Source organism: Myotis myotis, unplaced genomic scaffold (genome assembly GCF_014108235.1).
Source record: "Myotis myotis isolate mMyoMyo1 unplaced genomic scaffold, mMyoMyo1.p scaffold_m19_p_17, whole genome shotgun sequence".
Lineage (NCBI taxonomy): Eukaryota > Metazoa > Chordata > Mammalia > Chiroptera > Vespertilionidae > Myotis > Myotis myotis.
The window spans coordinates 9,564,385-9,592,195 of record NW_023416321.1 but is presented as its reverse complement, the minus strand read 5'-3'; the positions used below and the strand labels follow the sequence as shown (position 1 = coordinate 9,592,195).

General features: G+C 51.1%; 1 protein-coding gene across 1 annotated transcript; it reads right to left on the bottom strand.

Moving 5' to 3' along the window:
- Positions 1-8,803: 8,803 nt before the first annotated feature.
- On the bottom strand, positions 8,804-21,121 carry TBX21 (T-box transcription factor 21). Its single transcript, XM_036342134.1, has 6 exons — positions 20,451-21,121; positions 11,761-11,915; positions 11,274-11,395; positions 10,615-10,773; positions 10,398-10,459; positions 8,804-10,157 (listed from the first exon to the last, which is right to left on the bottom strand). Exons 1-6 carry the CDS (start codon positions 20,939-20,941, stop codon positions 9,539-9,541), a joined length of 1,608 nt encoding a protein of 535 aa, XP_036198027.1. The 5' UTR covers positions 20,942-21,121; the 3' UTR covers positions 8,804-9,538.
- Positions 21,122-27,811: the final 6,690 nt, after the last annotated feature.

Here is a 27,811-nt window from a genome sequence, read left to right as displayed (position 1 = left end):
TCTATACTTTATTCCAATTGGCAAAATGACAACACTAAATAGACTGTGACAAGATATATGTAATACATAATGTAATAACTAAAGTAACTACTAAAATAAACTCTATAAAGAGATATACTAAAAAACACTATAAGTAAAAGAAAAATAAAATTCTAAAAGATGTTCAAGTAACCTACAAGAAGACAGACAAAAGAAAGCAGTGAAATGGAAAAAAAAATCCTAAAATGAACGCTGGCTAGTGTTGCTCAGTGGCTAGAACATCGGCCTGTGTACTGAAGGATCTTGCGTTGGATTCCCCGTCAAGGGCACATACCTGGGTTGCAGGTTTGATCACCAGCCCCAGTAGGGATGCGTGGGGGAGGCAACCAATCAATGTTTCTCACATGATTGTTTCTTTCTCTCTCTCCCTCCAAATCCTCTCTCTAAAAGTCAATACATTTTTTAAAAAAAGAAAAGAAACTCACTTCAGATATAACACTATAGGCAGATTGAAACTAAAAATATGGAAAAAGATATATCACGGAAATATTAAAAGAAAGCAGAAGTGGCTATATTAATATCATGTAAAGTAGACTTCAAAGCACATTTCCAGAAACAGAGATGATGAAAGGGTTAACCTACCAAGATGAAATAACAGTTCTAGACGTGTGTGCACCAAAGGACAGAGCTACAAAATATGTGAATTAAAAACTGACATGTAACTGAAAGAAGAAATAGACAAATTGACAATTACATTGGAGACTTCAACCTCCCTCTCTCAACAATTGAGAGACAGAAAATCAGCACGCATACAGAAGAATTTAATAATACCATTAACCAACACGATCTAATTGACAATTGACATTTATGGAACGCTTCCCTGACATCAGCAGATTACACATTCTTTTCAAGTGCCCACAAAACATATAGCAAGCTAGACCACATCCTGGGTCATAAAACAACCTCGACAGTTTTGGAAGAATTGAAATCATATAGAATGTGTTCTCCAACCACAGTAGAATCAAACTAAAAATTAATAACAGAAAGACAAGAGGAAAATCTCCAAACAGTTGGAAACTAAATAACACATGTCTAAATAATCCATGTGTCAAAGAGGACGTCTCCGAGGAAATTTTAAAATACACTGAAGCACATGAAAATGAAAAGACAACATAAAAAAACGTATGGGATGAAGCAGTTCCGAGAGACACATTTATAGAAAAGAAGAAATGGTCTAAACGATCTAAAGACACCAATGAAAAGGCAGAGATTCGCCCGACCAGCCTGGCTCAGTGGTTGAGCATCGACCTAAGAACCAGGAGGTCACGGTTCAGGCACGTGCCTGGGTTGTAGACTCGATCCCCTGTGGGGGCATACAGGAGGCACCCGATCAATGATTCTCTCTGGTCATTGATGTTTCTATCTCCCACTCCTTCTCCCTGCCTGAAATCAATCTATATATATATATATTAAAAAGAACCACCTTAGATAGGGTCCTCTGGTCTCTGTCAAACTGCCATCAGTCCCACAGGCTTGCTTTCCACCTAGGTGAATCTCATTCAGTAACGGCAACCCGCTGTTCCTTCAAGGTCATAGCATCCATCCAAATGTAGCAATATACTGATTGATTGATTTCAGAGAGAAAGGGATAGGGAGAGAGAGATAGAAACATCAATGATGAGAGAGAATCATTGATTGGCTGCTTCCTGCATGCCCCACACTGCGAGTTGAGCCTGCAATCCAGCTATGTGCCCTGACTGGGAGTCAAACCATGACCTCCTGGTTCATAGGTCGATGCCTGCTGGGCTGCCCACCTCTATTTTACAGACCTGCAGCTCGAGGTTTCTCTGGCTAATGTTGAACATGAAAAACAAGCAGCCCTGGATATGACCCTCCACTTCAGACTATGGTTGTGGCACTGACCACCTAACTAGAAGCTGTGATTGCTCTCTCTTACCTCTAACTCCACAATCAAGAATTGGCTAAGCTTTCCGAGCTTTTGGTACTCAGAGTGATATATGAGTACCAAAAACCTGCGTGATCTCAGCAAGACCTAGGAATGGCAGGGTCAACCTTCTGATGGATCAGAAAATAACTTGCACAGTGGTAAAATGAGGATGTGGCCTCTGTCCTTCCACCCTACCCACCCCTACACCTTTTCACTTTGTTCTTAATCATCGGATATTACTTTGGGATGAGCTGGATACAAGTCCTCCCACTATAGGAACAAAATGTGTGACATCGTCTTCATCCTCTTACTCACAATGATATGATGTGCTTATTATGACCGGGAAGGGATGTCTTAATCAAGGTTGTCTTAGTGGTCCAAGACTCCCACTGCAAACGAAAGGGAAAATGTTGTTAGCACGTGGGTGTGGCTCAGAGGACAAAGAGAGGAAGTGCACTTGGACCTTAAGAGGAACTAGAACCAGGAAGTTCTTTCTCATTCTCACTCTTGCTCTATCACTCCCTCCCTCTCGTATATTTTATCACTCTCTCTCTTTGCACAGATTGCATTCTCTCCATTTTCATATGCGTGGCTGCCCTGATATACCACAGTTTATACAACCCAAACTCAAGCAATACCTCAAACTAACTGAAGACTTTCAACCCCAATTCCTTCATGTATCAACCCTCTTCACCAGATATGATGAGCATGAGGTGAGGCAGGGTCATATCTTATAAATATGGCCTTTAGGGGCTTAATCCCTACAAAGAAGAGGGTGTGGGTAGAGTTTTCATAAAGGAGGGGTATGGTCCGAAGACAAAATACCTATTATTTTGCCCCAAAAGTACTATAGTTCAAATATTCGTTTAACTGATTCGTTTAACTAAGCCCCCATAGTAAGTTACCGCACTCAATTATCTTGCCATTTCAAGATCCAAAAGAAAATTCCAGAGACTTATTCAGCATCCTCAAAGAAATAAAGAAATCTGTCAGGAGAGGGTTGAGATAAAAAGATAATAGGCCAGGATGAGCGTGAGATTGAGATAAGACAAAATTGAAAAGGAAACTAAAATTCAATGGCAGAATGTTAACTCCCAGTGAAGGCTCTAACGGGCACAGTTGAATTGAGGGGAAACCAAATCAGTATAGTGAAAAGCCATTATGATTCGGTGTGTTTGGAGATGATTCAGCCCAGTATCTATGCCACAATGTCTTTCATCGCAGAAGGATACTTGTCATATAAGGATGGCAGCACAGGCAGTTACGTTTCCTCAGATGTTTCCTGAAGTAATTGCTGTGCCCCTTCTCCCTACCTGTAGGAACCTCTGGTAATCTAGATATAAGTAACTCAAACAAGGCAGGTTCTGCAGAGTCTGAGAAAAGATTAAACTAGTGTTTAATCTAGTTTCACATCTTGACCCCAACAGTTACTTTTAGGCCCAGCTATTTATAACCCTTGCCATTATTAACTCATAAAACATCCTATTAAGACATGGCTGTAACCACAGACAATCACAAAGGCACTCATGTAAATCGTACGGGTAGGCCTTTGACCTTCTGGCTCACTGTCTCCTTAGAAATTAGTTTTCAGTCATCCTCAAATTAATATTCCATTACTCAGATAAATTTGGAAGTCCTTCCCAGAATACTGAATATATATCTTCATTCTTTAAAAAATGAAGATAAAGTAACAGGAAGAGAAACAGAGGGTAGCGATCAAGTCAGAAAGTTACAGGTGTCCCTGAAAAAGAAACATGAACTGGATGAAAGGCAATCAAAGACAAATTAAATAAAACTTTCCTAAAGTGGGGGAGGGCCAACTTATGAAAGTTAAAAAGATTTACAGGGTTCCATTCAACATTGATGAAGAGTATTTAGTTTAAAATGTATATATTGATTACCAAAATAAAAATATGGGAATTTTCTTAATGTATAGAACCACAGAAGCAAAGAGAACAGTAGAGGGGCAATACATTTCAACAAATTTTTGGAATAGAGAAAGCAGATAGGAGAGTATCTGACTAAGCAAGATGGAATGACAACCTAAGATGCAGCAACAGCCTGGCCCTAGCTGGTTTGGCTCAGTGGATAGAGCGTCGGCCTGCAGACTGAAGGGTCCCAGGTTTGATTTCAGGTCAAGGGCACATCCCTGGGTTGTGGGCTCGGTCCCCAGTAGGGGGCGTGCAGGAGGCACCCAGTCAACGATTCTCTCTCATCACTGATGTTTCTATCTCTCTCTCCCTCTCCCTTCCTCTCTGGAATAAAAAAATATATATTTTAAAAAATAAAATAAAATGTAGCAACAGCCTGGAATGACTATAAAGGGGGGAGAGGGGGGCGGGCTGGAAGATGTCCTTCAGCAAAACAAGGGAATTAACAAAGAAAGAAAAAGACAAGTGACCCAGGAAACAGGAGACCCAGCGTAAGAGAGACATGAAGACAGTGTCCAGGCTGATGGTGAGGGAGAGGTCCCAGCCCCATGTGAGGCAGCCACGCCATTCCTCCCATCTAGAGGGGAAGTGACTTCCCTTCCCCCTAGTTATGGGCTGGTCTTAACCAATTGGTTGTGGTGGGAATGATGCTGTCCCGGTTCCAGGCATAAGCCTTAGAGCAGGGGTCCTCAAACTATGGCCCGCGGGCCACATGCAAATACAAATATTGTATTTGTTCCCATTTTGTTTTTTTACTTCCAAATAAGATATGTGCAGTGTGCATAGGATTTTGTTCATAGTTTTTTTTTAAACTATAGTCTGGCCCTCCAACGCTCTGAGGGACAGTGAACTGGCCCCGTTTAAAAAGTTTGAGGACCCCTGGGTTAGAGGCTGGGAAGCGCCCGTCTTGCTCACTGGGCGCCCTGAGCCAAGGTCCACTATCCTGCTGGAAAGAGAAGCTAGCCACAACCTGGGGCTCCACATCTGTTGCATCAGAGGCAACGCCAGTGGTAGAAAGTTTGCCCAAGTTAGTTCTACAGGACGTCCATGGATTAAACATAACCTTCAAATAAAAACCTCCAAGTGCGCCAGAAGGCAAACCACCATGAGTGAGAATCAGAAGAAACAACAAATTTAGATAATACCCCTGCCACCACCCTCCACCAAGACAGCAAATATTGTAAATATCAAATACAAAACACAGAGCAGCTGTGTATAGAATGTTTGCAGGAACAAAATGCAATTGTAAGGGAAAATATACAACAGGAAACCACCGGCATAGTACAGATGAGAAATAAATGAACTAATAGAAATTAGTGCACTAATAGAAAGCATAATATTTCAATAAAATTTACTGGAGATGTGTAAAATATGTATAAAAAGTATTTTTGTAAAATGTGAAAAAAATCTCAATGGATGGGCTAATCAGTATATGAGATACGGTTAAAAGTAGATTTAAACTAAAATATGTATCCCAAGAATTTACCCAGAGTGCCGCCAAGTGAAAGAAGGGGAAAGAAATACAATAGAGAGTTGTGACACCTGAAAATAGTAGAATGAGAATGTCTTGCATCCATCTGATTAGAGTCCCAAAAGCTGAAATTGGAGAGAATGGAAAGAAGCAATATTTTAAAAGATAATGAATGAGAATTTTCAGAACTGATGCAAATCATGAATACACAGATCCAGGAAACAACATATCCCACATATGATCAAAAATAAATTCATACCTTGTCATTACAGTGAACCTGTTGGGCATCAAATATAAATAGATGATCTGAAAAGCAGAAAGAAAAAGACAGATGACCTATAAAAGAATGATAATTAGAGTAGCAACAGGTTTCACAAACAATAATGGAAGCCGGAAGAGAGTGCAACAGCTTTTATAAAATGTTAAAAAAAAAAAAAATACCTTGCATTTAAAATTGTGTACTCAGCCAAACTATCATTTAATAATAAGGGAAAATATAATAATCTTTATAAGAAACAAGCACATGAAGGATTTACAGAGAGATTTTTCTCTAAAAGAACTCATAAAGGATTTAGTTCAAGAAATAGGAAAGGGATCCCAGAAAGAGGTAGAGATGCAAAAATGAAAAGTGAACAAAAAAAAAAAATGGTGACATAAAAATAAGCCCAAGAATTACTGTGTCAGTACAGTAATACAGAAGTCTAATCTGTGGAGATTGAAGTGAGGCAGAAATGAAGTGTTCAAAATCGGTAAATTGGGAAGAAAATAATACTATGTCAGGAGAGGGGAAGACCAGAAAGAAGTGATCTGAAGTTGTCCTATTGACTAGAAGGAAGACAAAATATCATTCAAGTTTTTAGGTTAAATGTGCGTATTAAAATGTATAGGGTAACCACTAAAATAATAGAAATAAATTACAGAAACGCCAAACCAGCATAAAGGGAACAGCAAAATAAATATGGGGTGGGAATCATCGCCCAATGGCAAGAAACTAGCATTCCCAGTCTTGGCCAGCACAATGAGGCAGGAAAAAAGTTAGCAGCATAATGATCACAAAGGGGGAAATGAAACTGTCATTATTTGAAATAATCTGACGCCATAGCGAAAATATGAATTTACAGCAAACCACTGAAAAGTAATAAGAGAATTTAGCAAGGGGGTTGGATCTTATGCTCCGCATGCAAAAGTCAATTGCAATTCTATATACCAGTAATAAGCAATTAGGGGACACATATTTTTTTCAAAGATACCTTTTATAGAGAAAAAATACCTAAGAATAAATCTAACAAAAGAAGTATAAGTCCCATACTTATAAATTGTAAAACTGTATCAAAGGACCTAAAGGGTGACCTAAATAAATGAAGAAATAGTCCCTGTTCATGCATAGAAAGATAACATAAGATATATAGACATACATACTTTTTATAAAGTTCAACTAAAACTAAACAGTGTAATAATGAGATAATAAAAAGTGTTAACACATAACTTTAAGAGCAAGAAAAAGATAAACACAAAATTCATGGTACTGGTGATCTGTAAAGAAAAGGTAGGAAAGTAATACATAACTAGCTATGATATTATTAGTGCTTAAGTTTTTGAGTTGTGTGTTAATCAGTGATCGTTATATTTGTAAATAAAAAGAAAAAAATTAAGGAAAGAGTCTTAAATGTGTTTTCAAATCCATCAGTTTGCAGCTTGACAAAGACATAACTACAACAAAAATGAAACGAAGAAAAACATGATCAACTAAATATGAGAAACTTGATAAGATGAATTCAAATAAAAACCAAGAACAAATTGGAATATTAATGCCAGACCATGTAACATTTAAGGTAAAAATGCATTATATCAACTAAAGACGGTGCGTATGTATACTATAGTAACATATAATACAGTCATATATCCTCAGGAATAATAGAGAAGAAATGGTAGTAATGAACCTTTCTGACGCAGCATCAAAACATATGCAGCCGGGCTTCTGGGACAAAATGACGGCGTAAGACTTAACCACACTCCCTCCGCCTCATGATATAAAGAGGTGAACAAAACCCATTTAAAAACAGTGGGGAGAAGAGGGCTGCGATTACTAACAACAGCTCCCCAAGAGGGGAAATAAGCCCAGCTCAATACCACTAACTTGAGGGAGTGACAGCCGAAGAGGAGGGGGGGGGGGCGGGGGAGGAAGACCTGCCCGCACAGAGCACCGTATGGCAAAACTCCTGGCACCATTTACAAAATTCTGAGCTCTCAAATCCAAGAGGATGGAACCAAATATGTCTCCTTATCTCTCCCTTCTTTTGACCGGGTGGAGATGAACATGGTCTCTGGGTAGAGACCAGTACAAGAGGACATGTGAACTGGGACAGGCTCCAAACAGAATTGCAGTAGCACCTCAAAGCCCAGAAGGGTGTCCCCCCATTAGAGCGAGGATGCTCTAAATTGGGCTGGGGCACACACAGTAACTTCAACTTCTTAATGTCTCCCACAAGCGGCTTTCTTCATCTGAGAGGGCTCTTTCAGGGACTGTTTCTTACCGCGAAGAAAAATGGATCTTGAGTTCAGCAATTCCCTTCATTCGTCTGAGAGTTTGGGGGGTTTCGATGGTTTGGCAGGTTCGGGTTTGTTTTCTGTTGTCGCTGTTGTTACACATTGTGAACTAAAATTCAGTGGTATTGAGTGTTGCCTCGGAAAAAGCATTTTCAGTATGATTCCAATTTTATAAAACTATTTCTGTCTTTCTATCTAACCATCTAATGTTAATGATAACTATTGATGGGTGGTTAGATTCGGAATAATTTGTCGCTGTCTTAATGCTTTTCTGCATTGCTTAAATTCTGTAAAAGAAGCATGTATCCAACACATCTCATCTGTGAATAAAGAGAGAAGCAGCGAGAGCAAGATAGCAGTCACAACAACAATTCACACACTTACCGCTTATCAGGCTCTGTTCTAAACCCTTGGCATGTACTCGGTTGAATCATATGAAACTGCCAATATTTGGCTATTCTTGACCTACTAACACAGCAATTTCATGTGGTCCAACTTACATTTACTCCTTGAACCCTTGAACAGCCCTAAGATAAAGTTGGGGAACCAAAGTCGCTACCAACGCAAGGAGAAATCAAGGCCATCCTTTCCCTTTGAGCCCCCACCCAGTCCTGCCCCCTGGCCTTGCCCTCACCCCCCTCCTCCACAGGTCAGGGTGCACACACAGGCAGAGGGATGCTTCTCTGTCCCAAGACACCTTTCAAGGTGGCACCACCATCAATCTGAGCACTGACCGCAGGACCTGTGTTCTTGCTTTAACTCAGTTTACCCCCTGAATGAAGCCACTTGGGTTTCTGGGGCGGGGGGGGGGGAGGGGTGCAGGTTCTTCGGAAGCTCGGCTTCTGTTTCAGAGCCCACAGGACAACTTCGGTGCGATTCCCAGTGCAGCCCCCACGTCCCCCCGCCGGGCGCCAGAGCAGGATACACTTGACAATTTCATGTTTATTTTCAGAAAGTGATGAAGACAAAAGAAACATATCCAGGCACCACTCTCTATACAATAAATAGCCGCCTCATTCCAAAAACAAAAAAACAGAAAAGAAAAAAGCCCGCACACACACACACACACACACACACACACACACACACACACGCCACCGATCTTGCTTCTCTAGACGTGGCCCCCAAGCCCAGGCCCTCCCTCGGGACGCGCTGTCGCTGAGTGGGTGGGGCCCAGGCCAGCTGCCCAGAGTCACCTGCGTCCTCTCCCTGACCCTGGCCGGCTGGCCGTTACGAGATCCATGTGCCTTTATTTTCCCATCAGAGAGTAACACACACACACACACACACACAAATGCTGAATGTTCTTCTACAGAGAAGAGAACTGAACCTTCACTTCTCCGCGGCGCCCCCCACCCACCCCCCTGAAGAGAGGACGCCCCTTCGTGTCCAAGACCTTCTTGTTCTGTTTTCTGTTCTCCAGCTGGGAGCCCGCAGCCAGAAGCAGCACCAGGTAAATGACTGTAGTTAGGGCACAGGAAGGGGAAGGAACACTCCTTCCAGGGGTCACCATGGGCCAAGGAGCAGCCGGTGAACCCCAGAATTTTGCCCCCCCTCTTTCCCCACCGACTACAAAAGGAGAAGGAACAGAGGGAGCTGGGGACCGCTCAGTCCTGAGTCTGTTGTCTTCGTTAGCTGGTGTCCTCCAACCGAGTCATCTGCTCAATTGGGAAAATAGTTATAAAACTGGCCCTCGGTTTCCTTATCAAAAGGAGAGGGGGCCCCAGCAGGGGAGGAGCTGTCGCCACTGGAAGGATAGGGGGACACGCGTCTCCTCTTAGAGTCTCCTTCGCCCAGTCCCGAATCCCCGGACTCCGGCCGGATGAGGGCGATGTCCGTCCACAGCGAGGGGGAGCCCTGGTCCTCCAGCGCCCGCCCCTCGGAAGCACCAGGGCCCGGGTCCATGGGCAGAGTCCGCATGGGGCGGAACCAGCCGGCCGGACCCATCTTGGGAGGGTACTGGGGGGCCACGGGCCAGCCAGCGCCGGGTGCCAGGACCTCCTGGCCTCTGTAGTAGGACACGGTGGGCCCAGGGGCCGAGGGCAGGAAGGCCGGCTTCATGCTGACCGCTCGGAACTCGGCCTCGTAGCTGTGGTCCCGGGGGGCCCCCAACCAGTAAGGCTGGGGAACCACATCCTTGGCCTGGCCGGGAAGGTCGGGGTAGAAACGGCTGGGAACGGGATACTGGCTGGGCAGGAGCGAAGAGTAGTGGTCTCCCCCGAGCAACTGACAGTTGGGTCCAGGCGGGGAGGGGACACCGGTGTCCACAGATGCGTACATACTAAAAAAAAAAAAAAAAAATGAGAGCCAAGAAGATGGGGGTCAGGGGCAGCACTGGTCCCCGGTGAGCCTGCCTATTGCACATGCCTCCCTGGCCCTTCTTCCCTGGCCCACCCGCCCTCCAGCACCCACCCCGGCCTCTCCCAGCCTCAGGGGCAGAGAGGAGCATGTGCGGAGCATGTGGTGGGGTCCCGGCCTCAGGGGGGCTCTGCAAAGGTGCGTTGAAACCAGTGGCACTTACGACTCAAAGTTCTCCCGGAATCCTTTGGCAAAGGGGTTGTTATCAATTTTCAGCTGAGTAATCTAGAGAGAGGGCAAGTCGAGAGTCCTGAGTCCTGAGTGTGGGGCTAGGAAACTTCCAAAATCCCCCCCAAGGGAGACTGGGGCCCCCCCGCTGTCCCCGTCCTCCTCCCCTTCCCAGGCTCGGGCCCTCACGCGGCTGCCTGGGCAGTGCTCACCTCGGCGTTCTGGTAGGCCGTCACGGCGATGAACTGGGTTTCTTGGAAAGTAAAGATATGCGTGTTGGAGGCACTGCAGGCCGCCTCGGGCTCTCCTTCGTTCACCTCCACGATGTGCAGCCGGGGCTGGTACTTATGGAGGGACTGGAGCACAATCATCTGAGGGAGAGCAGGAAGGTTGTGGGGCGGGGAGGAGGGTGCCTGAAGGATTCCCCCCACCCTGAGGTCATCCTGTCCAATCCCCTGCCCTGACACCATGTGACTTCTCCCAGGCCTTCCCACTCCAGCCCCCAGCTCCTGGAGGCCCCAATTCTACCCTCGTGCCCCATTTCCTCTCCCCAGCTGTCCACTGTGGCCAAGCTATTAGCGCACACAGGGCTTTTCCGGACATCCATTCCCTGGGACGCAGGTTCCGACTCCAGGCCCAGCCTGGTACCAGAGCGGTGGCAGCCCGGCATTTGGCCGGAATGTGACACCCTTTGTGCCCGGAGATTCAGCTTCTTCCCACCCCAAGGTGGTGGAAAAAAGAAGAGTCAGAGAGGAAGAAAAGTGACTCTTACAAAACAGTATCAGCCTGCAGGCTACCCCCCACCCCCACCCCCAATGGGCTCCGACCTGGGGGGGTGGGGGCGGGGCTGGCCCTTGGGGAGGAGGCCCACCTGAGTGGCATTGTTGGAGGCCCCTTTGTTGTTCGTGAGCTTGAGTTTCCCGAATGAGACTTCTTGGCGCATCCAGTGGGCTCCCGTGTTGGGGGAATCTGGGTGGACGTACAGCCGGTTTCCTGCGGACAGTTAACCTGTGAGGCACGCAGCCCCCAGGGCCGGACCACAGTGACGTGAGCCTGGGCCTGTTCTGAAGGGGACATCAAGAAGGATGCCGGGGAGGATCAGGCGGGCAGGGCGAGGGGAGGTGTGGGCAGAGGACAGAGCAGGAGATAGGCCAGAGTCAAGTAGAAAAGAAATGACAAACAAAACAGAGGCGAGAAGTGGGAGGGGAGGGGTGAGGTGGGATGGGGTGGGGTGGGATGGGAATTAAATCCTAGGTGTCAGGTGCAGGGACTCGGAGGGGGGGGGTTCCTCCTGAATCCACTAGGGGGCGCCCAGTCTTGGAGGAAAAGAGTGCCCACTGCTCCCAGGCGGTGCATACCTGGCATGCTGCCCTCGGCCTTTCCACACTGCACCCACTTGCCGCTCTGATACCGCCAGTGGTGCTGGTCCACCAAGACCACGTCCACAAACATCCGGTAATGACTGGTGGGCTCCAGCCCGGCCACAGTAAATGACAGGAATGGAAACATCCGCCTGGGGAGACAGAGACCCACCAGTACCCATCAGCCCCCAACCCCTCAGACAGCCACACCTCGTGCAAAGGCCACCCGTGGTGTGCTGGGGCCGGCTTCCACCCCTCGTGACAGCCAACTGGACATATTCAGGAAGTTTCCCCACCATTTGTTAAACAGCCATTAAGTTATATAAACTCACAGTGAAATACAGGGTGGAGCAAATGTAGGTTTACAGCTGCGACTATACGAAACACAGGGTTTATTATTATTCTAGTGGCCCAGTGCACGAAATTCGTGCACAGGGTGGGGGGTTGTCCCTCAGCCCGGCCTGCACCTTCTCCAACCTGGGACCCCTTGGGGGATGTCTGGCTGCCGGTTTAGGCCCAATTCCATAGGGCCTAAACCTGCAGTCAGACGTCTCTCTCGTAATCCGGGACCTCTGGCTCCTAACCACTCACCTGCCTGCTTTCCTGATCACCCCTAACCACTCTGCCTGCCGGCCTGCTCCCCCCCAACTGCCCCCACTGCCGGCCGGCCTTCTCACCCGCAACTGCCGCTCCCACCCCCCAGCTGGCCTGATTGCTCCCAACTGATCTCCCCCACAACCGGCCTGCTCGCCCCCAACTGTCCCCCCTGCCAACCTTCTCACCCCCAACTGCCCCCCGCCACTGGCCTGCTTGCCCCGAACTGCCCTCCCACCAGCCTGCTCGCCCCCAACTGGCCCCCCCTGCCAACCTGATCACCCCCAATTGCCCTCCCCTCCTGGCCTGATCACCCCTAACCGCCTCTGCCTTGGCCCCACCACCATGGCTTTGTCCAGAAGGACATCTGGAAGGTCTCCCGGTCTAATTAGCATATTACCCTCTTATTAGTATAGATTATTCTCCATATGAACAACTGTAACCCTACTTTTGCCCCACCCTGTACATTATAAACTGAGGTAATAAATACTAAAAAAATCATCACTTTCCAAAACTTTGGCAACATTTTCCTAAGATCTCTGCCGTTGAGGTTATTTATGTCTATTATACCTAATAATAGGGAATGTACACTCCTCCATGACTCTCCCCAGCTCCACGTTCAGTAATTTCACATGCGTAGCTTGAAATCAGCCACCGTAGGGGTACTGATACCACGGAAATCAGCAAACTGTGAATCAGGGCTTCGGAAAATGGTTTTCTCTCAGAGGGCCAGTTGCTAGACATTCGCTGCACACCACTAGACATCTGCTTCCCAGGGGGGACCAAAGCCTCAAGCCAGCCCCCCACAGGCAGTTCCTACCAAGTCCTCAGGCCACAGTCCCCCCCCCGAGCCCGGGTCTGGCCTCCATCCGACATACATCCTCTCCACTGTGGCTCTCACCATGCTGACACATGCCCAGCCTGAAGGCACCCATCCACAGGCTCTCCCTGCCCCACCCTCTGGGCCTTGGTGTCTGTTGTAGGGCCTGCCCCAGGCCTGGGCCTTCAGAGAAGCAGCTACAGTCCTGAGCGGAGCTTTCCGTCCACCTGCAGGAGGGCTCTCTCAAGCACCGTCCTCATGCGTGAAGTCCCGGCTTCCAGGGAAAGTGGAGGAAGCTGGTGTTGGAATGCTGCATTATTGTGCCAGAGTGATAAATGCACAGAAAGAAGCACTCCTGTCCCATAACAATTTCCACCACCTTCACCATCACCACCCCCATCACCATTGTCCCTACACCCATCGCCTCCACCAGCACCACAGCCATCGTTTCCATAGCACCATCATTACAGGATCCACTCCACCATCACCACAACCCTCAACTCCACCATCATCATCACTACAATTACTCCCTCCACTACATCCACCACCTCTACCAGCAGCAGCCATCATCATCTCCAATGGCTCACCCTTTCTCTTCTAACACAAGCAGGAAGAGCAGCGTTTTCAGGGTATCGGTGTTACCCTCATCAAAATTATTTTTCACTCCCACACACCTCTCCCCTCTTCCTACGAGAAGTTCCGTAAGATGGGAAGAAAGGCACTAGTCCAGGAGTCAGGAAACCTGGGGGGGAGTTTCAGGACCCAAGGAACAATACTGGGTGGATCCTAGTCCCTAGAGGGTCCCACAGAAACACCCTTAATGACCTTGGTGGGGGGCTCACTGGTTTGCCTGTGAACTGAAGGGTCCCGGGTTCGACTCCAGTCAAGGGGACATGCCTGGGTTTGCAGGCTCGATCCCCAGTAGGGTGTGTGCAGGAGGGAGCCGATTAATGATTCTCTTTCATCGTTGATGTTTCTATCTCTCTCCCTCTCTCTTCCTCTCTGAAATCAATAAAAATATATATTTTAAAAAAAAATAACCTGGGGAGGAGGGAACATTTCCACATTCCTGTCTTCCTCAGACTCTCCTGGGCTGAGACCAAGGGACTTATGACCTTGGATTAGTTCATTGTCAAACCAAATCTCAGTTTCTTCACCCGCAAATGGAAATGATGACTCCCGCCCATCTTTTCTCTGACAGCTGTTAAGAAGCTCACAAGATGTGAAACTCAGCTCACCCTCTATCCCATCCCACCCCATCCCACCTTCTTCCAGGCCTAGAGGTGTCAAAGCCCTCTGGCCAGGCTGAAGGACCCTGAGCAAGAGTCCAGAGTCCCAGGGGCTCGGTAGGCCCGTTGACTTGAGAAATCAAAGCTTAGGAATGAGGCCTTGAGCAGCAGAGGGTTCGAGAACATTCTCAGCCCATTCCTACCGCCAGCTCACTCTCCGACAGTGGTCAGGCCCCTCACACGTTTCCTGTGTGGTTGGTGACAGGTTCCTCCAACTTGTAGGAATCAAGGGACAGAAGGGAATATAGTCACTGAGTCTCTCCTTATGCAGCAGCCAGTTCATTGAACCAGTCCTTTGAGATATAAAATGTTCTTTCCAATTTGACACTTGAAGGAAACGAGGCTTGGAGAGGTTTGGTGATGGCTCCTTGGTGGGAGACCAGAGCCGGGTCTCCTGACTGCCAAGCACCGACTGTGGTCTCCGTCCCTCCATCTCGCTTATCACTCGTCCAGGGAAATGGAGGACACACAGGAACAGGATGGGCGAAGAGGAGAGGGGAAGGGAGGGCTCAACTTCACCCTAAAAGTCTAGAATCACCACCAGCTGGAATCCCAAAATAGCCCCTGATTTACATAGCACTTTGCCGGGAAGGAACAGGGAGTAAAGATGGGCCTAGTGCAGGGGTGGGCAAACTTTTTGACTCGAGGGCCACAATGGGTTCTTAAACTGGACCGGAGGGCCGGAACAAAAGCATGGATGGAGTGTTTGTGTGAACTAATATAAATTCAAAGTAAACATCATTACATAAAAGGGTACGGTCTTTTTTTTCAATAGTTTTATTCATTTCAAAGATCCGGCCCGTGGGCCGTAGTTTGCCCACGGCTGGCCTAGTGCCAAACCGAGACCCCCCAAAAGATCACCGGCCATTCTGCTCTCAGAGGACAGCGTCCAAGACCCCAAATTCCCCTAAAGACCATCCTACCTTGAAATATGCACAGCATCACCGTGTCCCTCCCCCACCCCAAACACCTCTGACCTGTGCCACTTCCTTGCCATTAAGTACAAATTGAAAGGAGACTTTTTTGTCAGTCATGTTGGCAAAATGTTTCAAAATTGGTAATAATTTATGTAATGTTGATGGGCCTGTGGGGCGCGGGTCCTCTCGTACACTACCGGTGGGGGTGGTGTAAATTGGTACCACCTTTTAGGAGGGTTCTCCGGCCATGCCTTGTACCCATCAGGATGCAAAATGTACTCCCGATCACGGGGTCCCCTCCTCCCACCAACCTCAGACCCACTTCGTAGAAATCAAACGGCCATTAGCGAACAGCCAAACAGAAAGCAAAGCTGGTTTCACCTGCCCTAAGAGAAATAAAGTCAGTCGGCCCAAATGAAAGCGGCCTTAAAGCTAAAAATACATTTGAAAGATTTAGAAAGTTCTTGGAATTGGGAATGGAGAGAAGGGAAAAACCCCAATAGCTGTGAGGCCAGCGATGGAGGAGTGTGTGGGCCCACGATGGCTTTATCCACCCCTAACTTCACACATATGTACACAAATGCAAATCGAGCTGCTTAACAACAGACCTTCCCAAAGTTATCTTAATTATAATAATCAACTAATCACACCCAGAAACGTGGGGATTGCCAGCAATTAATGAACACCCACACGCCCACACACACCGACACCAGCCTCTCTCTTCCTCTACTGAGAATGTCTACCGTCAACTATTAATGCTCGCCAACACATTCACAGCGCAAATACAGTGCCGCACGGAAACACAGCACAGGTCTGAGGTGGGCACCCTCAGGCACCCCACGTCCCCACAAACACACAGACTTGAACACAAAGGAGGTCTCACTTTCACCCAGAGGTCTCCAGGTAGTCAGTCAATCACTTGCTCCTCCATTTCCCCCTCCCCGCTCCGCACCTGAGCTGCCTGGATCTGTCTCTGGGCCTGGAGTCACCGCCTGCTCCCTGAAGGAGAGGATGACTGTTTGTGGTCCACAGTGGGGGGTGGGACTAGGGTGGGAGGGAGAGGAAGGATCTGGGAGCAAGTGAGTCAGCTCCACGCAAAAGGCTGTGGGGCTGTGGGTGGGCCTGGGCTGGAAGGATTTTTCAAAAAGGAAGAAGGCCGTGGGTGATGTGGTGGTGACTGGCAGGTCACTGGAACCCACAGAGGGACAGGCCAGCCTGCCAAAGCAGAAGGACAGAAAGGGAGCTGTCCTCTGAACCCAACTCTTACTTCTCAGAAGCCAGGGGCAGAAGAAAATGGCTGCCAACTCCCCAGATCACTGGCGCCCAAGCTCAGATACGGGGTGATTCAGGGCTGGGGGGACTGAATTGGGGGTGGTGTGTCCTCTGCCCCTTCCACCCACCATGTGGACCCTGAGGCCTGATCCAAGGGGAGGAATCAAAGGATATGGGGAGGGACCACTGTCTCTTCCAAATGAGAGCCCGCAGTGTCTGAAGGAGTCCCTCGGGGTGGATCACAAGTGTGATGACTGGTGCTGCCGGTGTGGCTCAGTGGTTGAGTGCCAACCTGTGAACCCAGAGGGCACATGCCTGTCAGGGCACATGCCCAGGTGGCGGGTTCAATCCTCTGTGGGGGGCGTGCAGGAGGCAGCCAATCAATGATTCTCTCTCATTGATGGTTCTCTCTCTCCCTTGCTCTTTGAAATGATATATTATATATATGTACATATATAAATATACATATTTTAAAAAGTGTGAGGATTGTAAAACACACACACCACACACACACACACACACACAAACACAGGCGAGCACGCACGCTTATGAAACAATCAGGGAAATTTGATGATATTTAGGCATTTCTTTTCAGGCTTGCAAATGGTATTGTGTTTATTTTTTAAAAGTCCTTTTTTAGAGGCACATAAAGGAATATTTAAGGATGAAGTATTATTGTGTCTAGGACGTATTAATTCTTTGCACTATCATTAATACAGTTGCAGACCAGAGAGGTAGAAGTGAAGTGAGTGACGATAAAGAAGAAACAAGACTGGATTCGCACTGATAACTGTAGAAGCTGGGTATGGATCGATGGAGGGAGGCCCGTTACATTTTTCTCTCCACTTTTGTATATACAAATTGACCTTTGACAACACAGGGGTTAGGGGCCCCAAACCCTGTGCAATTGAAAATTCACTTATGACTTTTGACTCCCCCAAAACTTAACTACTAATAGCCTACTGTTGACTAGTAACTGAAGCCTAACAGATAACAGAAACAGTCCATTCACACATATTTTATCTGTTATATGTATATACTGTATCCTTATAGTAAAGCTAGAGAAAAGAAAATGTAACTAAGAAAATCATAAGGACGAGTAAAGGCATTTATAGCATTGATTTTTTAAAAGGGTGTATACGTTAAGGCGCTCAGTTCAAACTCATATTGTTTGAGGGTCAACTGTACTGAAAAAAAATTTTTTTGTTAATCCTCACATGAGGGTATTTTCCCCATCCTTTGATTTTTAGAGAGAGGGTATTTTCCCCATCCTTTGATTTTTAGAGAGAAGGAAGGAAAGAGAGAAAGAGAAACATGGATGTGAGAGAGACATATTGACTAGTTGCCCCCCACACGAGCCCTGACTGGGGCCCGGGATTGAGCCTGCAACCCAGGTACGTGCCCCTGACCAGGAATCAAACCCACAACCCTTTGGTTCCTGGGCTGACGCTTTAACCACTGAGCACACCGGCCAGGGCTATTGGAATTTTTCATAATTAAAAAAAGTAAGTGTATGGATCTAAGAAGGAGACAACAAAACTTGTCAAGAGAGAATGATTCAGCAGGAACATAAAGGAGAGGAGGCTGTAGGGGCAGAGATGGGGACCCACACTCAGAGATGCATCCCCTGAAATACCTCCCTAAACAGCCTGTGGGCAGACCACAGCCGGCCCAGCGCCCAGCAGGTCCCTGAAGTTCTGGCTGATGCTCTCTCCACCTCATCTCTCAAGCCTGACGGCAGGCTGTGGGGAGACCCAGGTCCCAGGGTAGGAAGGCTTCCTGACCACACACAGGGCGGAGGCCCCGGTTCGGTCTCTGTGTGACTGAATGTAAACGGTTTACTACCCCTGTGCCTCGGTGCCCTCAGCTGTATAATGGGGACACCGCTTGACCTACCTAGCGCACAGAGAAATGATGGAAGTGAAAGCGCTCTGAATGCATCAAGGCCTTCGGACAGGGTGGGTGCTGTTTTGACTCCTGGCGCTGGGAGAAACCCAGGCAAGGTACCAACTGGGTTCTTTTTTTTTTTTTTTTTAATATATTTCTTTATTGATTTCAGAGAGGAAGGAAGAGGGAGAGAGAGATAGAAACATCAATGATAAGAGAATCATTGATTGGCTGCCTCCTGCACGCCCTACTGGGGATCGAGCCCACAACCCAGGCATGTGCCCTTGGCCAGAATCGAACCTGGGATCCTTCAGTCCACAGGCTGACGCTCTATCCACTGAGCCAGACTGGCTAGGGCCCAACTGGGTTCTGATGCCACTTCTGCCAGTGACAAGTGTGCTGCGTAACCTCAGAAGAGTCTCTCACTGTCTCTGGGCCCATTTCCTTGACTGTGCAGGGAGGGGACTGAACAAGGTCTCCGGGGTCCCCTCAATTCCAACACCCTGGGACTAGAAGCCTGGGCATGGGGGAGCAGGGAGGAACTATCAGAAAGCTTAGGAGATGAAGGCCATGCCACTGAAGACAATGCCAACACTCCTGGGTCCATCCCCGGGAAAGAGGAGCAGCTCAGCCACTTGAGCCAACTGTGGTTGGTGGCCATGCCCCTCAATCCCAGGCCGTCCCGCAGAAACCAGGAGGGAAGAATGTTCCAGCAATATCCAGATCGAATGCCAACCCCCAGGCCCCGTATGGCCTCTCCCCTCGTCCTCCCCAAGCCCCACACTTGGTATCAACACGCCCCAGGCCCACTGAGGACACAGCCCCTCCACCGACAGGTCCTTGCTGGTCCCCTGCCCGGCCGGGCCTCCGGGGAAGGTGGGCGCACACTCCCACATGTCACACACACGCAGGGCCGCTCAGTCTTGCTTACTAAACAAATACCACACAAGTGGAGTTTCTCTTTCTTCCTCCACGCAAGAGGTTCTCCCCGGAAGCAGCACACCCGGCCCCAAGCCCTACCCCACTCGTACGGAGCTCAGGGGGCCCTAAGCCACAGGTTCCACAGGCTGGGCCCGTGAATATGCGGACAGGCTCTCAAGGGACAGACCTCAAAGGGGACAGAATACGGGACTGACCCATGGGGTAGCTTCGCCTGCTTGAGCCCATGGGCATTTGTGCCCTCCGGTAAAGGCCTGTGTTTGGAAGGAATCTGTGCCCCACACACTCTTTACCAACCCCCCAACACACACACACACACACACACACACACACACACACACACCCCAGACATAGGAACTCAAAGTACTACCGGAAAGGAAACTTGGCCACTGCGTCTCCATGTCACCAAATCCTGGTCTCACCGCCCCTCCCAAAGCTGACCTTCGAACAGCAGCAGCAGCAGGGCCGGGGGAGGTGGGCACCCGGGACACCCCCCACCCCCATGGGCACTGGGTCAGCGCCGGTTCCATTGCAAGACTCTGCCCTCCCCTTCCATTTCCCCACACGCAAGGGCTAAGAGGTGTCCTGCCCAATCAGACCCTCAGCACTGCACCCCCTCTGCCTACTGCGACCCCGACTCAGGCAGAAAGCGGGGCGCACCCCAGTTCTGGGCAAACCCCCAAACCAAGGTAAGGCTCATTGCACCCACTCTCCTCCATCCCCCTTCTGAGTTCTGCCTGTTGGTGTAATCTCCCAACAACACCCAGAACTTTTCACTCCCATCTCCCACCTCTAAGCCCTGAACCAAAACAGTGAGTGCAACTTGGAAACGAGAGAGAGAGAGAGAGAGAGAGAGAGAGAGAGAGAGAGAGAGAGAGAGAGAGAGAGAGAGAGAGAGAGAGATTGAGATTAAAACACGCGCCGAGCTGAGCTGGGCGGGCGGACCCGGGAGCCGCGCGCCGCACTCACCGGCCCTGCTTGGTGATGATCATCTCCGTCTGGTGCTGGTTGAACTTGGACCACAACAGGTGGTTGTTGAGCGCGACCCTGAGCTTCCCCGACACCTCCAGCCCGGCCGGCAGCGCATAGTCCTCGCGGGGCGCGGGGTAGAGCCCGGCGCGCGGGTCCGGGGCCGCGTAGCCATCCGCGGGCGCGTAGCCCTCGGCGCCCGGCGTCGGCGGGAAGGGGTCGCCGGGCCCCGGGAAGCCGGCGGCCTGGGGCCGGGGCGGGTAGGCGTAGGTTCCGAGGAAGCGGCCGGGCGGGGCGGACACCAGGGCGCCCCCGGCGTAGGGCGCCCCCAGGCTGGCGCCCCCGCGACGCTCGGCCGCGTCCTGCGCGCCCGGCTCCGGGTAGAAGTAGCGGTTCTGCGGGTCGGCGCCGGGCGCCCGGCCCTCCTCGCTCGCTGGCATCGGCTCCGTGCCCGTCAGCATGGCTCTGCCGCCCGGCTCCAGGATGCCCATAAGGGGCGGGAGGGCACCTTTCCGCGGCCGTCGGGGGCCGGCCCCCTCCGCGCGGGGCTGGCCCAGAGGGTCCGGGGCTGGAGGGCGGGGCCCCGGGGGCGGGGGCCCCACCGAAAGGGGGACTCGGACGCCTGGGTCCTGTGCCCGCGTGGGGCGGGCGCGCGGCGGCTCCGGGCTCTCTCTCCAGCGGCCGCTGTCAGGCGCGTCGGGCGCCTTTGCTGTGGCTTATGAAGCTTCAGCGCCCCCCCCCCCCCCCGCTCCCTCGGCCCCGCCCGCTCACCCCGCCCCCTCGCGGCTGAGGCTTGACAAGTTCTAGCGGGGCGGGTTGGACTAGAAGGGCCACGGGGTGGAGGGGGGAGTCCCCGCGAGCCCCGTTCGCGCTGAACGACTTTGCCCCCTGGGAGATCAGCCCCTCCGCCGGTCCCCAGCCTGTTTCTCTTCTCCGGACCCTCGTGGAAACCCGCCCACCTTGGGAGGCTCGGCTCAAAGGCCCCCTCCTACAGGGAGCCTTTGGCGATGGCTCAGCAGGGACGCAGGCTCAGTGCCATCGCCACCTTGAATGGCCAACAGACATTCCTGGATGCCCACTGTGTGTCAGGGGCTGTTGTGCAAGTGGCTTTGCATGAAGTGTTAACACACACACCCCCGCCCCCCCTGCCAGAGGCCCAGGTGGGCTGTGTCACATGCATCTTGTTCCTCTAGGCCCGCAGTGGTCCGCAAACTCATTAGTCAACAGAGCCAAATATCAACAATACAACGATTGAAATTTCTTTTGAGAGCCAAATTTTTAAAACTTAAACTATCTAGGTAGGTACATTGTTATTAACTTAATTAGGGTACTCCTAAGGCTTAGGAAGAGCCACACTCAAGGGGCCAAAGAGCCGCATGTGGCTCGTGAGCTGCAGTTTGCCAACCACGGCTCTAGGCCCAGGGCGGACCTGGAACCTGGTTCCCTGGGGAATAAATACATCTGGCCACAGCCTCTGGCTTGCAGGCCCCGGGCCAGCCTGGGCCCACAAAAGCTCCCTCACTGGGCCTGGCCCCAGGGGCACTAGCAGGGCACTCGTAGCCCGGGCTGCCAGTGCCGAGCCTCAGGACTGGCTCTGTGCCTGTCACTCAGGCGTGTGTGACCCGGGGAAGTCACTTCCCTTGCCTGCCAGTCAGCCTCGGTGCCTCAGTAGATGGGAAATGGGTCTGCTTTTCAGAGGGGCTGTGAGCCTTACCTGAGCAGGGGTACCCCTGCAGCACCTTCCAATCGATCATTACGCCTGATGGGAAAGCTCTTTGAACAGATTCGGAAGCCACTGACAGGAAGGAAACCTGCCCCATGTTCTGAAGGGCTGTCAGGTGCTAGGACCACGGCTTTTTTGTCTCTAGTTTTCCTTTTCTGCTGACTCATGTAGTAATATTCCTTTTATGATGAAAACGATCCTTTCCCCCAATTGAAAATAGCATCGCTGGGAGTTTTCCTGTATATAACGAAAAAACATACTCATCTAGAAAACTTAGGCAGTAAAAGTAAAATCAGGACTGTATAAATCCTCCCAATTTAGGATTCGCTTCTCCGTGACCACCCTTCCAGGCGTTACTCCCTGCACCCAGCCTGTCTTCTGTGTGTGTGTGTGTGTGTGTGTGTGTGTGTGGTGCGTGTGCCCACATGTGTGCATGTGCATGGGTGCATGTGCACACACACACCAACAGGTAATTTTATACAAACACCACACGTTCTGCTTTATAACGTGTTTTTCTCTTTCACTCTACAAGGTGTCATGGAATTTTTTGCATGTCAATATGTAGATAAAGATTTACATTTGAAAAGAGTGTTTTGAAAAATACTTTCATCTGGTAAAGGAGAACCTTTCCTCTCCCCTGCCTCCCCAGCCCTCTTCAGTTCTCCCCTGGGGGCTGGCCCCATCTCCACGCCTCTGTCCCAGCCCAACAGGACTTCACCCTTAGGCGTCCATGGGGACTCTCTGCTCCCAACTAGAGCTGAACCAAGAGGCAGGTTGGCAGGCGAAGGCAAAGCTGGGGACCCCAGGGGGCGGGCATGACCCAGGGAGGGTGGGGGGAGAGAGAGAATCAGCACATCCCCTGAGGAAGGAGGCCAGATACTCGGCACCAGAACCAGGGAAAGGCCCCCTCCCACCCTTTTACCCATCATTTCCTCATGCTTAAGGGAGGCGGAAGTTTCTGCCTCCTATTCCAAGTGGGGCAGTATTGCTCGAAAGAGAGGGTGACCATGGGATCCTTTTGGGAAACATGTGAGATTCCAGTAAGACGTCCCTGAATGACTGTCCCCCAAGACATGAGGCTGTTGAACACCGACGCCTCTTTGGGGGGGAACTTTGCTAAGTGCTGGGCTGTGGAAGGCCAAAGGGAGTGTGGTCCTCTCTTGCTCTCCCCTTCCTCTTTCCCACACTAATCTTCAGGTCAAATGACCCCTCCCCCTGCCTCTGAACAGGAGGGATTAGGCGTCTCAGAATCGGGTGAACCCGGGGACATGTCCCTGGAGGGAGAGGGTGGCTGGGGGCGGTATTCCTATAACCTGATGGACTGTCAGAGGGTCTTACAACCTGGCTCATCAACCACAGATGGCTCACCCCCCTCCCTCCAATTTCTTCCACCCAAAAAAGAAAGTGCTTGTGAAAAGCGGGGGCTGAGTGGCCCCGGTGTCACCACTGCCAGTTCCGCCCCTCTGCCAGCTCGGGTGAGAAGAAGACACTTCCTCCTCCTCTTGCCACCTCACCTCTTCCCAGGCCCCAGGGCTGGAGTGGTGGAAGGAGGAGCCGGAGAGGAGGCCCCCTGGGATCCCCTTACTTCCCTATCATTGCCCCTCCCAGCCCTCCTCTCATCCCATCAACCCACTGAGCATCCCGAAGGCTGGCCTGGGTGGGGCGAGGGACCAGAGATGCACAGATGTGTGTCCAGTTGGAAGGTCGCAGTTATGAGACAGGTAGGCAGTAAGTACGGGAAGCTGATTGACCAAATGCGCACACTGCATTCTGGGCAGAGCCAGGCAAGAACCCGGTCTCCGGATCCAGCTCTACCCTAGAGAACACGTGCTTTTCCACTTCGAGAAAGAACAATGAGAATAAAGGGAAAGTCATATGGTCCCAGAAAAGTGATCCAGAAAAGGACCCAGAAAAGGTTTGGAAAACAGAAAATTGCCCCTAACCACCAGCCCGGATACCGGTGTTCTTCACCCTGTTGTCCTCTCTGTGTATTCAAGGCTGCTTTTCAAGCCAGTTTCCACCAAGACCCGAAATGAGGACGGCTCCTCTGATGTCATGCTGTCACACCTGTGGGCTGCAGACCATGCCATGAAGCTGTTACCTGTGGATTCCTGAGACCTGCTTCTAGAGAGGGTGATTCCCAGGCCTGTGGCAGGTCCCCAGAGTCTGTGCCTTTAAGGAGAACTCCAGCCCTGGCCAGTTTACTCAGTGGTTAGAGTGTCAGCCCATGGAAAAAAGGGTCTGAGGTTCGATTCCCAGTCAAGAGCACATACCTTAGTTGTAGGTTCAATCCCTGGCCCCAGTTGGGGCATGAGTGGGAGGCAACCAATCAATGTGTCTCTCTCACCTCGATGTTTCTCTCTCCCTCTCTCTCTCTCTCTCTCTCTCTCTCTCTCTCTCTCTCCCTCCCTCTCTCTCTCTCCTGTCCCCTTCCCTTCCACTCTCTCTAAAAATCAATGGAAAAAATATCCTCACTTGCGTGAGGATTTTTAAAAAAGAAGAACTTGAGGGAGTCCACGCGTCCCACTCTCAGGCCCCCTCCCACTTTGCTCTCCCATCTCCAAGTCACGTCCCATCAGAAAGGCAGTGTGGCCTGACCTTGCTGCTGTGTGCGTCTCCGTGGGGGAAGGATTAGTGTCTGGGGACCAGACCACAGACTCCTCGCCCCGGAATCTAACGGCCTCCCGGCTTCGCTCCTTAAAATGTGTGGAGTGCGTAGCTCCCCTGGGACCTAGAAGGCGCTTGAAAGGGCTGATACCGCAAGGTGTGGGGAAGGCTGAGCAGCAAGCACACGGGGGAGGTGGGGAGGGGATGGCTGTTAGTGGAGACTCAGAGCACAGGGGCACCAGCGCCCAGGATTTGGGCCCTCCACCCCGCTGGGCACAGCCCGAGAGGCTGTAAGAGGGTAGATAAGTGAGAGAGATGGGGGCAGCGTGTTGGGGAGGAGGCAGGAAAAAGAAAGAGAGAGCGCATGAGAGGCCGGGGCTGCATTTCTGAAAGAGAAATCTAGAGATGGAGAGGGCCAGGGACCACAAAGTCAGAAACCCAGAACGTGACTCAGTGGGAAAATCTCAGGCCAAGCACGAAGGGAAAGCAGAAGAGGGAGTTGGGCCGTGAGAGGGGGGTCTATAGAAGCAGAGACACCTGTGGGTCCCCGAGGGAACAGGATGGCTGGCTTGCAACCCCAATCCCAACCCTCCCTGGCTGTGTGGCCTATTAAGTCTCTTAACTTCGCTGGCAAATGGAGCTAATAGACCTTCTGCCGGGACGAACTGGGTCTCCCCGAGGGGGGAGGTAGTGTCGAGGCGGAGGGGTTCTGTCGCAAGGCAGATGCAGAGCAGAGCCACAGGCCGTGCTGAGCTGCTCCTCTCCGCCAAGCTGCCTGCATCTTCCTGTTCCTCCCCGTGGCATCCATGGGTCCCCACAAAGTGTCCTTCAAATCCAGCCTCCAGCCTCCACTAAGGGCCTTGGGCCAAAAGGGAGCCTCCATAAGACCTCGCCCCCGCCCCCCGAGGCCCATACACCACCATTCCTGAAGACTCGCGTATTGATGGCTGGGATGGGCCAGACCCAGGGAGTCTAGGGTCACAGAGATGAATTAGGCTTAGCCCCTTCCCGCCATGAGCTCCTAGCAAGGTGACCTCAGGGGCTGGAGTCCTGAAGCCCCTCAGTCTATTTGCCCCTTAAGTGTGGACTCGTAACACACCAGTCTGTGCGCACACACCCACCCTACACGGAGTTACGCTAGACAAATCCTGGTGATCTGCACCTCCTTCTCTTGTCGCGCATCCAGCCTCCCTGAGTGCCTTGGACACCTGCCTGGCTCACCCCCACCCGCCCTGAACTCCCTCCCCTTCTGGGTCCAGACTGCCAGGCCTTCAGAGAGCATGGCCGGAACCATTGGATTAACAGCCAGCGAGGGCACAAGCAGAGGGACAGGCACCTGTAGAACCCCTCCCCCCATGACAGCTGCAGGAGTTCCGAGTCCCCAACACCCAGCACCAGGTGGTCAGTGTGGGCTCCTCTCAAGGTCAAGGGCTCTGGGTTCTCCCATCCAGGCTGGCTCACCCTTCCCCACCCCACACATTCCTCAAGGCTGGGGCAGTCCTTACCCTTTGGCTCCAGGCCACGCCTGGGTCCTTCTGCATGGCAGCCCTCCCTCGGTGGGCATCCTATCTCCCTGTCTAGGATCATCTCTTCTCTCTAGTCTCTAACTGCTCTAACCCAGGCCCCAGCTCTTCACACAAGATCCACACACACCCACACCCACGCAGCACCCCACCCCACTGTGCTCCCAGGCTAGGGTTCCTCGCCCTCCTGAAGCAAGGCTAAGGTGTCAGGCACTTGAGCACCTCTGTGTTGATGGGGCATGCCAGGTTAGGGACAGGCAAGCTGAGCTCCAGGGAGGCCCTGGGGAGAGGCTGTGTCCCCCCACCCCCTTCCTGGGGAATCTCAGTAGACAGGCCCTTAATCTCAGGCAGGAAGCAGGGTCTGGTTACCAGGAGTGGGGGTAGGGGGAATACCCAGGGCTTTGGGTGAAGGGGGGGGGGGGGCGCTGCGGGTAGAGAATAAAAAGAGTTGATGGGATACAGGCCCAGGGGTTAACCCCTTCACAGCCAGGCTCCTCTGTGTTTCCATCCCCTGTTCTTGGAGCTGCACAGCCCCCTGGCCCGTCAGGCTCTGCCCAGCCAGGCATCCCATCTGAGGCCACTCCACATGGCCTTTGGCCACAGGACAGCAAAAGAGCCCCTGCCCAGCCCCCTCTCCCGGCTTCCTGTGAGCGCACGTATCCCTGGGTGCCCCACGGCTCTATAAGGCTCTCGGGACTTCGGAGTCTCTGTGTTTCTCTGCTGTGTCTGTCTGCTGCTGCGGCTCTCAGGGTCCCTGTGCTTCTGCCTGTGCACAGTGCACCTTCTTCACAGCCACCGCTGTCTCTGGGGTCGGTAACATCCCCTGCTCGTCCTCAGTGTGGGTTCTGTAACTACCGCTCTGGGACTGTCCGTCTGCTTTCTCTGGGACTCTGAGTCTGCTTGTGTCTCTATCTCCATGTCTCTCTATCTGTGTCTTCAGGTCTATCCAGGTCTCAGTGTGCCCGCTGCACGTCTGTCTGTCTGTCTGTCTGGGACTGGGCTTCCATCTCTGAACCTGCCCGGGGCCTGTCTGCCTCTGGCCTGAGGCCCTTTGGCTTGCCCATCTGGGTAGCAGTGTAGGGTGGGGACAAGATAGGGACAGGCTTATGGACTGAACCAGGGATGGGTGAAAGAGGAGGGTGAAAGGGGACACAGGCAGTAGTGGGGGGAAGCGATGAAAGGACAAATCCCATCCTTAAATGGTGCCTGAAGCAAGCTGGCCAGCCCTGAAATGCCCAGATGAAGCTTTGCCAGGCCAGTGGGCAAGGGGGAGAGGGGCATGGCAGGGAACACTCCTGGCCAGGGGTACCTGGGCAGAGCTGCACAGCAACAGAAACATGTCAAATGGGAAGGACCCAGAAGCAAGTGGGAAGACCGCTTGGGGAAGCTCTGGGTTCTGATCCTGCCTCCACCACTCGCCCCTGATGATCCTGGCTGGGCGCTTTCCCTCTCTGTGCCTTCGTTTTCCTGCTCTGTAGAATGAGACAGTCAGCAGACACCGTATTCCA

Excerpts from the sequence above, each read along its gene's own strand:
- TBX21 (XM_036342134.1), bottom strand. The coding sequence starts at position 20,941 with ATGGGCATCCTGGAGCCGGGCGGCAGAGCCATGCTGACGGGCACGGAG. Across the intron at positions 10,774-11,273 it reads CCTCCAACAATGCCACTCAG|ATGATTGTGCTCCAGTCCCT; the intron begins GTGGGCCTCCTC and ends GCTCTCCCTCAG. Across the intron at positions 10,460-10,614 it reads CGGCCTACCAGAACGCCGAG|ATTACTCAGCTGAAAATTGA; the intron begins GTGAGCACTGCC and ends CCCTCTCTCTAG.